This window comes from Centrocercus urophasianus, unplaced genomic scaffold (genome assembly GCF_019232065.1).
Source record: "Centrocercus urophasianus isolate 14NV4802_14NV808 unplaced genomic scaffold, USGS_Curo_1.0 seq_29, whole genome shotgun sequence".
In the NCBI taxonomy this organism is placed as follows: Eukaryota; Metazoa; Chordata; class Aves; order Galliformes; family Phasianidae; genus Centrocercus; species Centrocercus urophasianus.
Genome location: NW_024884855.1, coordinates 1,257,409 through 1,273,492, shown reverse-complemented (window position 1 = coordinate 1,273,492; position 16,084 = coordinate 1,257,409). Strand labels below are relative to the sequence as shown.

At 55.5% G+C, this 16,084-nt stretch overlaps 1 protein-coding gene across 1 annotated transcript in view; it reads right to left on the bottom strand.

The window, feature by feature from the left end:
* Positions 1-312: 312 nt before the first annotated feature.
* The window catches only part of CLCN7 (chloride voltage-gated channel 7), a 17,012-nt gene continuing 1,240 nt past the window's right edge, over positions 313-16,084 (bottom strand). Inside the window, exons 2-25 of the mRNA XM_042828115.1 lie at positions 12,669-12,740; positions 11,716-11,787; positions 11,487-11,552; positions 10,793-10,925; positions 10,404-10,513; positions 9,597-9,677; positions 9,347-9,409; positions 8,732-8,815; positions 8,333-8,426; positions 7,695-7,759; positions 7,101-7,217; positions 6,769-6,823; positions 6,305-6,365; positions 5,554-5,692; positions 5,069-5,162; positions 3,933-4,102; positions 3,542-3,593; positions 2,956-3,083; positions 2,660-2,745; positions 2,329-2,461; positions 2,164-2,223; positions 1,813-1,989; positions 1,647-1,727; positions 313-1,555 (exon numbers count right to left, since the gene is read on the bottom strand). Coding sequence (XP_042684049.1) covers positions 1,469-1,555; positions 1,647-1,727; positions 1,813-1,989; positions 2,164-2,223; positions 2,329-2,461; positions 2,660-2,745; positions 2,956-3,083; positions 3,542-3,593; positions 3,933-4,102; positions 5,069-5,162; positions 5,554-5,692; positions 6,305-6,365; positions 6,769-6,823; positions 7,101-7,217; positions 7,695-7,759; positions 8,333-8,426; positions 8,732-8,815; positions 9,347-9,409; positions 9,597-9,677; positions 10,404-10,513; positions 10,793-10,925; positions 11,487-11,552; positions 11,716-11,787; positions 12,669-12,740 — 2,280 coding nt within the window. The 3' untranslated portion in view covers positions 313-1,468. The remainder of the gene's footprint in view (positions 1,556-1,646; positions 1,728-1,812; positions 1,990-2,163; positions 2,224-2,328; positions 2,462-2,659; positions 2,746-2,955; positions 3,084-3,541; positions 3,594-3,932; positions 4,103-5,068; positions 5,163-5,553; positions 5,693-6,304; positions 6,366-6,768; positions 6,824-7,100; positions 7,218-7,694; positions 7,760-8,332; positions 8,427-8,731; positions 8,816-9,346; positions 9,410-9,596; positions 9,678-10,403; positions 10,514-10,792; positions 10,926-11,486; positions 11,553-11,715; positions 11,788-12,668; positions 12,741-16,084) is intronic.

Genomic DNA, 16,084 nt, shown 5'->3' with positions numbered 1-16,084 from the left:
TTGCCCTTCTCCATGGCCTCCTAGCTGCTGCTGGAACCCAGCCCTGTTACCAGGGCCCAGCCAAGGCATCCCCCCCTTTATTACAGTGGCTCTTTGTTGGCCTTGAAAGGGAAAAGCACCCAGGAAGAAGTTCTGGGCACCCACCCCTCGCCAGGGGGCTGTGACACGCAGCACTCCCCCCATACAAGCACCCCAAATCCCTGGCATTCTCAGGCAGAGCAGTGCTCACAGCCCCTAGCACCAATCTTGGGAGCTGAGCTCCAGCAACAGCACAAAGAGATGGAGGGAAGCATGAGACAGGCAATGCCAGAATAAAAGTACAAACAGGGTTTATTTCAGCACAGAAGTGGTTGGAAGCCCACAGGTACCAGCATTCCTCTGCCCTGCACAGCTCTCAGCCCAGAGCACAGCATAGGGTGCTACTGCAGGGCATGGTGCAGTGCAAGGAGCAGGGATAGGGCCAGCACCTGTAGTGATGATGGCAAAGGAAGACAGAGGAGGGGGAGTTACACCAGGGGGATGTGAGGGCTGGAAACTCTCCTCACCCAGGGAGAAGCAGACTGGTCTCCCCCTGTGGCCCAGCCCAGCAGGACCCAGGCTACTGCGCCAGTCTGGACCAAACTGCAGCACATACAGAAACACAGCTGAGGACCCAGCATCACTGAAGAAGCACTTCTGGGACTCGGAGGAGAGCAGGAGTCAGAGGGGACCATGCTCTAGGACCACCACCCCTCAAGGAAAAGGGGGTTCTCCTCTTCCCCTCCCCACTTAGAGCCCAGGCATGGCCACACTATCCCTCACACCTTGCCCTTAGAGGCAAAACAGCTGAGGGAGCCAAGAAAGAGATGGAGGCAGCAGCTGCTGAACCATGGGAGCCCTTTTATTGCACAGCAGGGCAGGGAACTCCTCCAGCCAGAGGAGCAGAATTGCAGGAGTGTGGCACAGGGCTCACCCCCACAGTTGGCAGCAACATAGGGAGAAGGGACAGGGACTTTGAAGCAGGAGGAGCCCCACCACTTCCCATCCCCACACAGCCTGACCCAGCCCCATAGGGGGTGTTCAGCCAGGGCCAGGCCCAGACAGCCCAGGGTGGCAGCAGAGACAGAGGGCAGAGACTGTGGCAGAAAGACTGGGCCCAGCTCAGCAGGGCATGCCAGCTCCCCTGGGCCCACTCCTGCCTTCACCCAACCCGTGATGAACCTATGCAAGGAGCTAACAGAGCTAACCGTGTATTTAGATCCCTCAGGGAAGCAGAGGAAGTAGTGAGGAAGAGGAGAAGGGGAGCCAGCAGACTGGAGAAGGCAGCAACACACGGAGAGACAGGGCAGTGTGGCTGGGTCGGTGCTCCAGGCACCGTGATGCCTCCACAAGCCAACCCTGTCCTCTCCCTGCCTCCACCAAAATAGGGTCCTGGTCTCAGAGGGGCCGGGGGCCAGGGCACAACTCTGCTGGGTCGTGCTGCCCCACGTCACGTTTGTGCCAGCGACAGCTCCTCCAGTCCCTCCTTCCCCAGGCGGTACCTGGCGAGGTCTTTGCGGGTGACCATGCCCACCACCTGCCAGGGAAAGGACAGAATTAAGCCCCGCGCTAACGAACAGAATGTGGGGACAACAGCAGTATCCCCACGAGCTGCCCCAGGGCCTCACCTCATTGTGATTATTCACAACCACCAAATGCCGGAGGCCCAGGGCTCGGAAAAGTTTGAACACCCGCGGCAGAGACGCCTCCTGCAAGGCAGAGCGGGGCCGTGGCAGTCATGGTGTGCCCCCAGCTGGTGTGGGCTCCACAGGCGCAGCGGCCCGCAGTCATTACCTGCGGCACAGTGTAGGGCGAGGGGTTCATGAACTCGCTCAGATCAATCATGCACTCGCGCTCATCCTGGGAGACGTGGATGGACTGGATGGGGGGGAAGCGGGGATAGGCGTCCCGGAAATCCTTCAGCTTCAGCCGCCGCTGCACCAGGCTCAGGTTGGCCCTTTCCACAAAAACCTGGGGAGGAATGAGAGCCCTCAGGGACCTCCCTGCTCACTGAGGCACTCAGCCGCACAGCCCCAGGGCACCCACACAGGCAGGGAGGGAAGTGGCCAGAAGCATGGGGTAGGCAGATCTTCTGGAGGAGAGCACTCAGCTTCCTGATGCCTGGGACAGTTGCTGTGTACTCACCTTGTGCTTCAGCAGGACAATGAGCTGGGAGCGCAGGATCAAACCCCGCAGCCCAGCCACCTGCAACAGAGCACCCAGCATGAGGCAGGGCTGGTTGGGGCAGCAACGTCCCACCACCACAGCCATCTCTTGCAGAGACAACCCCCCAGGCAGTCCCAAGCCCACCTGTGTGGTGTTGGGGTTGCTCTCCACCACTGGGAAGCCGTTGTGGTTGGAGGAGGTGTCACTGAGGATGTCCACAACGGTGCCCACCCGCTCGATCCTCCGCAGGCAGGTGACGGGCGTGCTCATCACTTCCCTGCAAAGAAGGGTCGGCGTGAAACAGCTAGATGGCAGCACACCCCAAATCCACCCCGAAGTGCACAGCTCTCAGTCCTCTGCCCCCACAGCGTGGGAGGCATGGGCACAGATATCACCCTGCTGGGGAAGGGGCTGGGCTGGCAGCAGCATGACCCCAGGGCTGTCCCCAGAGGTGTCAGACCCTCAGTCCACCTACCTGGCTGTGAGTGAATGGGATGTCACAGGAGCCTCCCAGTGCAGGAAGGGCACGCTCTGCAGCTGGATGTGCATGTCGTAGAGCCCCTGCAAGGAGAGTCATGCCATCAGGAGATATGCCAAGGGAGTACAGCCAGGCAGCAGCTCCTCTCTGCATCAGATACCAGGGTCTCCTCCCAAGGCTCTGCAGCAGCCCCAGTCCTCACCTACAGCTTCCCCTGGCTCTGCAGTACTCCAGATTCTCACCCACAGCCCCCACCCCATCCCAGGCTCACAGTGAATGCATCCAGTCCTCACCTCCACAAAGTAATCTCCCACAATCTTTGCTGTCATCAGCACCAGCATGATGGGGAATCCATAGGTGACGTTGCCTGTTGCCTCCATCATGATAACAGTGAGACTCAGCGTCATCCGCACTATCCCACCTGCAAGAAGCACCCGAGGGGATCAGGGGCTCAGGGGAGAGTGCCCAAGGCCCTTCAGTTTCTGCAGAGCAACCCAGGACTCTCACAAAGGCACCACATCCAACCCACCAAGGGACACCGCTCCCCTCTGCTGGCTTTGCAGGCAGGAGCCAGTCACCAAGTGACAGCAAACCACACAGTGACAGGGTTTTGGGCAGGTTAGGGGAGGCCAGAGCTCCCAGGCACCTCCAGCCCCAGGATCTGCCCCGGACAAGCCCAGCCCTCATTTCCACCACAGTGCTGCCAGCACTTGGTAGTGTTGTGAGGTTGGGTTTTAACCTGACAGTACAGGCTGCACTCCAACTAGGGAAAAATCTTCATCAGAGAAGCAGAGAGCATTTTTTTCCCCACACCACCTTCACTATGACACAAGTTGGATGTGGCCACGAACCCCCAAGGTGGGCAACTCAGCGACTCACCCAGCTGTGCAGCAGCTCCCATCAGGGCGTACTTCCCAGGGTCAGCCCAGATCTGAGCACAGGAGAGAGAAGAGACTGAGTGAGCCGCTAGCTCCAGGGCACACAGAGATAACGGGCAGTGCCCTGGCCCCAAACCCCACTTCTGAAGGAGCAAAGCATGCCAGAAGCTGCCTGCACAGCCCGTATGTCAGCAGGGCTCTGTCAGGGCCAGGGAAAAACCCAGATGTTGCTCAGGAGAACATCAAGTGAGGAGTCAACCCACCCCACATTTCTCCAGACCACTGTGCCAGGCTCTCAGCCAGCTCCATGCCCACTGCCTGCGTGCACAGCCAGGTCAGCAGCAAAGGAGGTGAGTGAGAAGCTGCACTGCTCCTTCTCATCAAGTGCTCACCGAGCCCTTGGTCAGGTAGGACAGGGAGATGCCAAACAGCCGCCCCCAGGCAGCACCGATCAGCAGGGAAGGGATGAAGACCCCTGCAGACACCGTGAGGCCATACGTCCAGCAAGCCAGGAAGAAATACATCAGGGTGAACATGCCCAGTGTCATGGGGTTGTAGGAACCTGGGGTGGGAAGAGAACAGGGAATCAGTGCCAGTCCCACAGCCTGAACAGCACTACAGCCATGGGAGAACAGCCAGTAGCCCCTCCTGCAGGGCAGCGTGACAAACTTTGCAAAGCCCTGAGGGACCATCAGCACTGGAGGACAAGGTCTGGTGGGCAGAGGCACTGGTAAACTGGTCCCAGAATAGCTTTGAGATCAAAGCAGCAGCTCCAGGGGGCAGAGAACACTTTAGCATTACATGGGGTCCAAAGGAAACAAGAGCTGAAGTCTAAAAGCCAGATTTCATTTCTCACACAGATCCAAACTCCAAAATCCACCTCCACAACCTACCCAGAAGGTAAAGTCATTCAGGGGCAAGAAGCCCAGCTAAGTAAGAAACCAGTCAGACTTCAGAGAGCAAGCAAGGGTCAGTCACGCTCCCACACAGATCAGAATGACAGCTTGCAAACAGACAAAACTGGCTCCTTGTTCACAGGCAGCCCTGAGGGCAGAGCCCTTTGGCTGAGCTTATGGTGCCTCCAAACACAGCACCCATCCCTCCCTCCCTCTGCTGCAGCAAAGGAGCTGACATCTCCTTGGGTAGCAGGGAAAGGAGCAGCTTTGTTGTTAAGATCAGAATTTGCTTGCTGGTAGAAAAACCAGACCACTGTTATACCCAGCACAGCACTGTGCCCTGCAGGCAGCACAAGGCTCAGAGCACATCTGCCCTGATGGGTGCACGGCCACAGCAGAGGAACACCTGTGCCTCCTGTTTGCAGCACTGCAGGGGTACTCAGGAGCTGGTGGCCACAGCAGCCACTGCCTACAGCCCCACACAGTGGTTTTCTGGACCTCACCGTGCCCTCTTTAAGCCACACTAATCATACCCCACCCCATCCTACAGGCAACAAGGGAACAGGTCAGCCACTGTGCACACGTTCTGTCCTGCACTGTTCTTCAAGGAGGCATTCACTTGGTACACAGACCTGGAGGGTCATGGAAGAGGTTGACAACACTCTTCTCAGGTGTGTTGAAGAAGGCAGTTGCCATGGAGTTGTACTCTCCGTCAGCACAGAAAAGCTGGAAGGGAAGGAAAGAAAGAGTTAGGATTGTCAGCTATGGGCTGCCCCACAGCAGGGCAAGCGGCCGTTCTCCAGTTGGTGCAGAGCTGGGGGGACTGCACACAGCAAGCACACCAATGCCACAGCACTTCCCTCCTGCTGCTGTGCTGCTGGTGACAGAGACCTGTGCAAAGCAATACCACAGCCCAGGTGGGGCTCACATCTCTGAGATGGGTGTTAAGGCAAGGAGTCCAGAGCAAACTCAAGGTCTCCAGCTCCACACAGAGCAGAGGGCAGTGGCTGCAGGGGAACCAGCAAGGCCCAGGGCCACAAGCTCCAGCAGAGTCTCACTCCCCTGCTCAGCCTCAGGGTATCCCTCACCTCAGGTGTAGCTCACCAGCATGTCCTACCTGCAGAGGATAGGCCACTGAGCTCCCCTGGATGGGCTGGCAGTCTCGAGAGCAGTAAATCATGACGAAGCCCACGGCCGCCGTCACTGCCGCAACCAGCATGGCCTCAATCACCTGGAGGCAAGGCCTGTGGATGTACCTGAAAGGGAGCAGAGCAGCGAGCTCAGCTCTGCCACAGCAGCACCCAAGGCTGCCAGAGGTGAGATGCAGCAAGCCTTACAGGCTGCAGGAAATGGAAGGCTGTGCCAGGAGAGGGAGGGCAGCAGAGAGCCAAGCCCAGTAAGCTTCACCCCAGGAGGAGTGATGCCCTGGGAGATGCTGCAGACCCTTCACCAGCTCTGCTGATGCCACAGGTCACCCCTCTCTGACATCCCAAGGCTGGTTCTGGGGTTTGAAATGCTGGTGGCAAGTATGGCTGTGCCAGAGTGGGTTCTGATAGGCTCAGCAGCAATCTTTCTCTCATTGCTCTCATGCTGCAATCATGTCTTGCACAGTACTTGCACTTGTTTGAGCAGCCAAGTCACTAAGAATAAATACTTAGCAGGATCATAGCAAAGGAGGGATGATGTGGGTCAAAGCCTTGGGTGCAGGCAGCAAGAGGCACATGGCACCTTTATCCGTCAGCTTTCAAGGGCTGCTGCCACTATGCATGAGGTTACGGCCTGGCTTTGGCTGGGAACATCACAACCAGGAAGCACAGAAGATGTCAGCCAACTCACTTGAATTATTTTGGCTACCCACAAGCTCTTACCTGATCCGAAACATTGTTAGCCAATAATTCAGGGCATTGAACAGAGCCCCCAGGATCCCACCTGCGAGTGGAAAGGAGGGAAGAGTCAGCATGCAAGCCTCAGGTTCTCCTACAGCCACACAAGACCCAAGAGAAAAGGGGAAGTTCAGAGAGAAACGATGACACACTCAGCATGACTGGCTGCCCCAGGGCACGTGGCAGCACAGGGCTGTCCATGACTGCAACACCCCAACCCCACAGAGGATTTTGCAGGATACAGATTACATGTTCTCTCCTTTGTTACAAGGGTGAGGGCTGGCCCAGGATCCTGCTCGCACCCCCATAAATTCCACAAACAGCCTCTGCTCTTGAGTTAATGGATTTTCCACTCTCCCCAGGAAAGTAGATCCTGAAGCTTTTTAGGCCCAGACAGAACAGAGGCAATTATTCATACTAATTGGATCGAAAGAGCAGAATTCCCTTACCAACTACTCCCATAAAGATGAAGATAGGAATTTCCTGGATCGTGTATCCCATTTTCTGCAAACAAGAGATGGGTTTCAGATCTTCTGGACATTTGACTGCCAGTCACTGTCTGTCTGTGGCAGCATGAGCTCCTGGAGCAGCCCCAGGATGTGCCCTGAATGCTCCTTAGCATCTAGACCCAGCAGGGGCTGCAGGAACACCTTCTACTCATGCTGGTGAAGCTGGGATCCAGCCAGACCCCAGAGCCTGCCCCAGGCAACATTTTAAGAGAGACTGAAGTCCCAGAACCCGAGTGCCTCTAACTTCCCCGGCAGAAGAATCTGTGGCATACCTCACTATCAAACCTGCCAAAATTGATGAGCCCAGGGCTGGACAGATCCCAAGCATTGCCGTGGTAAACACTCAGGACAGAGTTCAGAGTGAACGTGGAGATCATGGAGGCAAAGAACTAGAAAGAGATGCAGCACATAATTACTGCTAGACAGAGCCAGCCCAGCTCCATCCACACTATCCCCAAATATCCCCCATGGACTTGATACCCAGGATGTGCTGGGGACAAGTGTCACATTCCCCAAGGACACGCTCTGGGCAGGCTACACCAACCACAGACTCACTCCTCCTCACTCCTCACCTCTCCACTGCCCTGTGGCAGCTCCCTTGGAAAAGGGGTTGGCAGCTTCAGGAAATGAGACCTCACTCAGACAGACTCAAATTTAGCCCCTGGGAGCTAAAAGGGAATTTGGGATGCCATGACCTCTGCAATGCATTACACAGCTGCCCAAGGGAAGGATGAAAGGAGGCACACAGCTGTAGGATACGGAGCCTCAGGGCACAGGAGGAAAGATGATGCCTCAGTGCCATTGCAGCCTGCGTTAACTGGATTAAGGCCTGTCTTAATTTACTGCCTCTGCTTTGCAGCACTTACAATTCTCCATGTCAGGAACTGGTTCCAGAAGGAAGCTCCTTCCTCTAAGCTGAAGAGGACACCCCCTGCAAGTGCAAGACACACACATCCTCACAACAGGCACGTGCCACAGACTCTCACCTCTCAGCACCAGCCAAGGCAGCCAAATCCATCCCAGCTCACGTGCCCCACAGCTCCCAGAATCAAGCAAAGGGACCAACCAAGCCCAACACACTTGATGTATTGTTAGTAGCAAAGCCTCTTCACTGCCTCTCCTCCATCCCAGGAAACAACATTTAGGATCAGAGACAGGTAACCCCCTCCTCTCTTCCCAAGACCTGCACGGCAGAGCAGGACAGCATGGAGGAGTGGTGGGCATTTCTCAGGAAGGCCCCTGGCATAACCACAGAGCAGACACAGTTCCCCTTCTCAATCCTGGAACTGGCAGAGGTTGGCAGCACACCAGACTGAGTAGCTTATAGATTCCTACCATGCAACACCCAACCTCTGGGCTTCCAAGCAAGAACCTGAGCCTGGAAGTAAATGAGGGGCCATCCCAGCCCAGGCTCCTGCAGTGCCCCGTGCAGATCCCTGCAGGCCAGAGCAGCCCCCTGAGAGATGCAGGCAGCACTGCTCAGCATCAGAGCTGACACACATACCCACAGGGGCACCAAACGCCGCAGAGACGCCGGCAGCAGCTCCAGCTGAGACAAAGTCCCTTTTTTCTGTGTCTCTGCGGAAGTACTCAAAGATCTGAAATACCAAAAGTGAAGGCAGGTTCAGGCATGGCCAAAGGCATGAGATCAGAGGAGACACAGTTACAACCCCTTGCCACCAGCAGAACACCACAGAGCTGTTTTGGGTGCCACAAGCAGCAACAGGAGGGAATTCAGGTGGCACCAAATGGAATCCACAGCTCCCTCTTCTATGGCACCTTCCCCAGAGGAGTCAGAGCTGCACCAGCCCACTACTTGGCAGGGCTCTGACACCAGGAAGGCCAGCCAGGCACTGTGCTCTGTGCTCAGCCTATAGCAGAACTCCTTGCCCTGAGCACCAACCTTGAAGTCTCTCTTCAAAGATGTGGATCTTCCCTGGGAAATGCCAGCAGCAATCACAGATCCAGAGTGAATCATTGGTCCTTCCTGTAGGCAGGAGAGTGGAGTCAGACCATGGAAGGAAGAACTACTACAGCTAAGGAAAACTGGGGAAGGTTGGATGCTGATCCCTGGGTAATGGCCCTAAAGAAGTTGGATGCTATACTTGTACCAGCTCTGTCTCTGCAGGTATAGTGATAAAGGATTTTGGTCAATAGAGACCTTGCAATTTCTTCCCCAGCCCCAGATCCTCATTCTAGCACATGGCTCCTGTTCCCACCAGCACTCCCTCTGGCAGAGCAGACAGAAGCTTACAAAGACTGCCTTCCTTGTCTTCACCCCCAGCAGGTCAGCCAAGTCCAAGCGTGGCACCTGTGCTCCCCCAACTGACATTCATGGTGACAAACACAGGCAGACACAGGCTGCTGCTCTCCTGCCCTCAGCTAAGCCACACACCAGACCGGCAGGGAATAAAACGGCGAAGTCACCGCAGGGCTGGTGCTGAGCTGTGGCAAACATGCCAGCAGCAGATAACAACAGCCCAACAGAGCACAACAGAGAGAGCTTTATGCACATCACCTTCCCAACAGCCAGGCCGCCGACCACCGAGAGGATGACCCCGCAGACTTTGATCACCAGGGTCTGCAAGACAGAGCAAGAGGCACAGCACATCACGAGGCTGACAGGAGCAGCCCAGGCTGCTACAGTGAGCCCAGCTCCATCTCTGCCACAAACACAGAGGGAATGCCCTACAGTACAGGAATGAAGCACGTTTGCTCCAGCCCGGCCCGTGCAGTAGGCACTCATCCTGTGAGCTCCCACTTCTTACCTTGAGGCGGACAACATGTGGGATCTTCACGCCATTGAGGTAGCATTTAATCTGGGGAATGCCACTGCCAGCAGCGACGGGCTGTGAGGAACAGGAAGGTGTCAGCACCTATCACATACAGGATGGAGCCTGGGGACATGCTGCCACCTTACCCTGGCCCTAAGCACAGGCTATGCCAAGCATATCTCGGGGAGGCTCAGAACTTATTTACAAGCTCTTGAGAGGGACCTGCTGTGCCCCCACAGACACATCGCCCCAAAGGGCAAACAGATGCAGTCAGCAAGTTCTAGGGGAGCATAAGGTTGTTCCCTGCAGAAAGATCACACTTGGTGGCCAGGGAAAACTTTGCCAGAGAGCAAGGGCAAAGCAACAAGGAGACTGCTGCTGACCTGCAGGGGGTTGTTGCCCCCTCTCAGCCTCAACTTGCCCTGCAGACATCACCAGTCAGCTGCCAGTTTCTGACTTCCTCTTGAGTGTGTCTTAGAGCACCTAACCTGCCTACTCACAAACATGCAAAGCAAAGAGGCTGAGCCCAGTTCAGGGCTTGCATGAACTGACATAGTTTGCAAAAGCTGCACCCACATCCAAGGCTAAAGCATGCCCTTCTGTCACCTCACCTGCCCCAGGCTGCTGGGGCTGCAAATGAAGGCAGCACATCCTGACAGCCTGCCACCTAAGGAGAAACCTTACAGCACAGATGTTTCCAGCCAACACCAAGGCATTGGGCTTCAGAGGGCCAGTTCAGCAGGAACACATCTGATGGATGTTACAGGAGTACCTCCTCACAGGCAGCCTCCAAACCCTCACCTCTATAAAAGCAACGATAACAGAGCCCACCATCACCACACTGGCATTCAGAGTGGCCCAGAGTAACAGAGAGAAAGACAGGCCCCCTTTCTCTGTGAACTTGTCGATGTCTGTGGAGGAGGATCAAGGAAAGGCTGCTATCAACTCAGGAATATCCCTCCCACCATCACAAAGCATCACCATGGGGCTCCTGAGGCCGTGGTGTGCAGAGTGCATCGATGGGAGCACTTGGATGCAGGCAGCACCTCAGAGCAGTGCTGAGAGCAGCAGGACCTGTGCACCAAGCCCAGAAGGAAGCTGCCCTCTCCTCCAACATCCTTCTTGTTGCCACCGGGAGCAGAGAACACAGATCCTGCCTGGCTGGAGACCTCAGCTCCATGCAAGGATACTGTCCTTCACCACACGGTACTTCAGCCCAGCCAGGTTCTCCACCACGATGTCGATGAAGCAGGCAACGAGGCCGGTGAGGATGCCAATCATGGCACAGATGACCCAGCGCTTGATTTCCACGGTCCGGAAGGCCTGACAGACAAACAGACAGCCATCAGAACCCACTGCTGCCCAACCCCGCATCCACAGCCCCTAGTGTGCATCAAGATGGGCTCCAGCCCACCTGGCCACCTTCCCAGTCAAGTCCCAACCTTCTTTATCCTCTGCTTGGTAAAGCCTGACCTATTTCAAGGCAACCCCCAGTGCTGTTGTGCCTCCGAGGGATCTCTGGCTGGAAGACAAGCTTTCCCAGCTCGCCTGCCTCCATCAAGCCTCTCAGCACACTCTCCTGCTCTACCTTGCTGCAGTACTAGCTCCCAAAGTCCCCAGGATAGGACGTTCCCCACTGCAGGTGTTCCACCCTGCCCAGCAATATCACCATGGCACCCAGGCGAGCTCCTCATCCCTCCCCTGTGCCACACTGGGCTCCTGCAGAGCTGGTCCCCCTGCCCATTGCAAACTGGTGGACACCCATCAAACCACACAGCTCAAGCACTGCTGCTGAGCACCGCATTCCCCTGGCACACAGGGAGCAATGGTTGAATGGTGTCAGTGTGCAGGGACAATGGATAATCAGGTCATGGCAGGGCTCACCGCATGGTTTATCCTCCTTTCCTCTTCCAGGAACAGCTGGTTTTCACTGTTGTCATAGTCCAGGCTCTAGCTCAGAGAAGAGAGATGCTGTTAGTGTCTAATGCTGGGAAAGACCCCTATGCCAGGGGAGGGCCAATCTGAGACCTCACTCAAGAGCTATCCCTCACCAGTGCCTCAGAGAGGGCAGCTGGCAGCAGCAGAGCTGAGGAAGAAGCAGGGATGCACATACCTCATACTTGAGCGACAGGAGCTTCTCATTGTGGGGAATCTCATTGGGATGCGGCCGGGGCAGCTCTGTCTCCTGTGGATCAAGACACAGAGGTTGGTAGGGTCCCTGCCTGCCTCCCTGAGGGCAACCAGCAACTGACACAGAAATACTCACGCCATAATGCTGGCTTGGTGCTGGTTTTACTGCGTGAGCACCCAGGAAGCACAGGAAGGACCAGAGAGAGAGCAGTCTTAGTGCCCAGGGCAGTTTCCCACTGCTCAGTGAGTGCAGATTTAAGTCAGATCAAATAGCCCTTTGTGTGTGCACCCCTGGCCCTCCAGGACCGTCCCCAAGCTGGACGTGTCCCATGGGCAGCCACAGGTACAGCAGAGCAGGGACCAGGCAGGCAGAGGTTCTGCACAGCCTGCACCAAACTGCTATTTTAATAAATCACAGCAGCTCTGTGCTCCCAGTGGAGGGCAACATTTCACCGCAACAGGAAATTCCTTTGGCTTAAAGCAAGGAGCTATTTCAAGCCGATTGTGCTTTTGAGTAGAAACTAAGTTCTGTTTCATAAATGCCTTTGATCACGCGAGCTTCTCCCAGCTCTGATTTAAGGCATTCATTGGGGCTGCAGGAGGGGTCCCAATGGCATCACTGCCCTTCTTCCAGTCCTGCGTTACAGCTACATCCAGAACTGGCCCAGTCTTTCCTCCAAAGCACTGCATTAAGATATGCTACAGCAACCCAGTCATAAGTATTCCAGCTGGAACCAGCAACAGAAATGCCTTTCAATAGCTGCAGCACTCGAGACCCAAGGATGGCCATGCAGTAACCTTCATGTGACAAGCAGGATGGGGGAGAAAGAGCAGCACTCACAGTGTCCCATGGCTAACCCTGCTGCCCTGGGAGCATCCCCATGGGTTATTTCACAGTAAGGAAACTCAGTCACATCCCCTCTCAGTGCCACTCACCAGCTCACGGATGTCCTCATTGAGATCCACATTGCTCAGCTGTCCAGGGCGCAGAAAGGAGGAAGGAGTGAACTACAAAGAGAAGAGAGAACAAAGTCAGTTCCTGAATGCACCACCAGCAGATGGCCCAGCTGGTGCCAACTGCACACAGCACACCCTCAGGCCCAGGCTCCCCAAAGTGCTTCCATGCATGGAAAACCCATGGAAGGCCAGAGCTTGTGTTTGTCCACCCCTTGTGCCTCCCTGCCAAGCTTCCTGTCAAGTCCAGGAACTGTGTGAGGTGTTGGAAGGGGGGACAGACCAGCCCCCAAGCAGTCAGGGCTACTCCTCAGCCAAGCAGCAATAAGGGATGGCCAATGGCACTTTTTGTTCCTCCACCTGCTCTGCAAGAGGGCTCCCAGCCAGGGAGATGAGCACACCAGCACGTTCACTTCCCTCAAAACCCTCAGTGCATTGGGCACAGCACAGCGCCTAGGCTGGCTGCCAGCACTGTGTGCACAAGCAGGGACACCAGCACTGCTCAGCAGCGCCCAGGACAGTGCCGGGAAGGTTCTCCTTTCTCTGGTGAGCCCTCAGGCTTGTTACGAGCAGCACAATTGCACAACAAAGGAGTCTGGGGATTTTTCTGGGCCAAGACAGGCTTGGGCTCAGGCTGAACCAGCCCAGCAGTGCACACGGAGCCCCAGCAGCAGCAAGAGAGCTGCCCTCACCCGCTGCTGTTATGAAACATGGGGATATACAAGGGCGTGAGAGCAGCACTGCCACTAAGAACAGCCCAAACACCATTTCTCAACATCCACATCTTCCCCTCTGCAGCCTCTCACCCCTCTGATAGCCCTACTCCCAAACAGCTGAAGGACCAGAGAATAAAGGAGCACTGAAAAGCAATAGGAAGGTCCCAGCAGGGCAGCCCCTCTCTGCAGGGGCCTGCAAGCTGCAGATCCCAGCTAAAGCCCCTCCTGCTTTAATCCCCACAGATCCCGCCTGGAACGCGCAGGCCAGAGCAGCGGGAGCCACGCACGTCACTGCAATGAAGAACACCCCTTTGTGTTTGCAGCCTGACCTATTTTCCCTTTTCCCCATCTGCTCCACACTCTCATTTACTCCCTGATCTGTGGATGGGCTTCGCCCCCACTTCCCAAACCCTCCAGCTCAGCACCAGTAAAACTCCTAGGAGGCAGGCAGACCAATGCTGTTAACCGTGCAGGGACACATGGGAGCAGGGGGAGCTTTTGCAGGCACCAGCCTGCTCCCCAAGTGATTATAGAGCACTGGAACACAAACAGGAAAGGAAAAGGAATTGCAGTCGGACCTGAAGCTGGACTCCGTGTTACATTTGAAAACATCTTGCTTGTATAACAGAATCCCTGCCCAGCTCATCCTGAACCCTGGCAGCAGGCAGCACTCAGACAGGCTGAGCACATTTAGAGCACAGCTGGCTCCATCCTGCCAGCACAAGGATCACATGCTGGAAGAACAGCAAAAGGATTTTTTCCATCAGCACCCATTTTCCACAGGAGGAACAGGGGAAATGGGACAACAGACGCAGACAGAGGATTATCTGTGCACGGCTCAGAGCTGTGCAGCCCAGGCAGCATGACCCCAGCCTGGATGCTTTCCAAGCGCAGCCCGCTGTTCCCAGGCACATATGATGTTGGCGTGACTGCAGTGCCCCTACAACAGCACACATGTTGTCAGAACCCAGAGGATGCAGACAGATCATCAGCTCTCCCATCCCAGATGGGGACACCTGGGACCTTCCCACCGGCAGAGGAAGGTGATGTCACCCAGCCCTCAGCAGTCCTGTTGGCTCAGGGAGATCTCTGTGCTGTCCCAGTGACCTGATGAGGGGTTACAGAGGAGATAAGGCCACACATTCCTCAAAACCCTATATCCATAGGTCAGGAGGCAGTATAATTGCAGCAAGGGAACGACTGCTTAGAGAAAGCCCATCACAGCAGTGATGTGTCTCAGAGAGCGGTCACAACACGACACTGGTTTGTGAATAGAGGAACAACTTCAAACAAGGCTATCTAGAACAGCCACAAAGCAAACACTGCCTGTGTACACAGTGGCCTTTTAGTGCCTTGCTAACTGGACTCTGAAGAACCACAAATGGAGCTTTTGCTCCGTAACTCATCTGCAGAGCAGCCAGCAAGGCCAAACCTGCAGGACAGCACTGCATCCACAACCACCCCCCAGAGACACAGAGTACCCTCCACGAGCAGTTCTCTATCACCACCCTGCTCCTCACTAACAAGCTCTGAATGCTCGTGGTTTTGTTATCAGTGAGATAAAGCACTGTGCACAAACCACACCAGCAGCCTGCACTGCATAAGCAAGAGGAAGGAAGAGGGTTTCAGCCCCCAGTGCCCTCCTGGCTCTACTCAGCGGTGGGAAAAGATAACTCCTGTCATGTCACCAGACAGCTCACTGTGGTACATGGGGGAATATGAGCAATCCCATAGCCTGACAACCCCCAGCCCACCCTCCCCTTCCCTGGCACCCTCAGGAGCATAAGCACCGCACAGGTCTCAAAGACAAGGCACTGTAGTACACATACAGAACGCATCCTCAAGGGGTAGCAAAAAAAATATTATTAAAAAAAAACTAAAACACACCTTAAGCTAATGATGGGAATTGGCTGCTCTTACTCGTCCACCCACTTCTCAGTTTGAGAATTAATTTGTTACATGCAACGTGAAAACATGGGAGGAGGGCAACCCACGCCTTGGGGCACGTGATGCTCAGATGTGCAGACAGCACCTTGCACAGCAGCACAGCCAGGTCCTGATGGGATGAAGGCTGACCCAGCTCTGGTGCTGTGCTCAGCTCCCCTGAGCCAGCAAACCCCAAAACAGAGAGCCCAAGCACATCCCTGCAGCTCACCTCTGTCACCATGGTCACACGCACTGAGGGCACTCACTTCCCACCCACCAGCCCTCAGTCGCTTGCAGAAGTTAGCTGGGGAACTACAGACCCGTATTTCCTTTCGTGATTTTAAAATCACTTTCATTTCCATTAAAAGAACATGCAAGGGGAAGAAACCCCAATTGGGTGCCATTTCTGTTGTAGTGTCATGACCCAAAACAAAGTCTCCCATCACAAAAACAGCTCCACCCTCTGCCAAAGCCATCCTGTCCCCACTTCTCAGTACCCCCTGCCTGGTACCATGCTGTCATCACACCCAGCTGGTTCCTATTGGTGTAACCTGGCCACAGACAGTTATGGGGGTATGAGGACATTGCCAGAGACCTGCTCTCCTCCTCACGTACCCGTATGGCTGTGCTTGTAGCAGCACAGAGCCACAAAGGGCCCTACTGAGCTGTTTGGCATTAAGGTCACAGGACCACTTGTGGAAAGAAGCAGCTGTGCTGACCTGTGCTGACCTGTGCTGACCTGTGCTGACCTGTGCT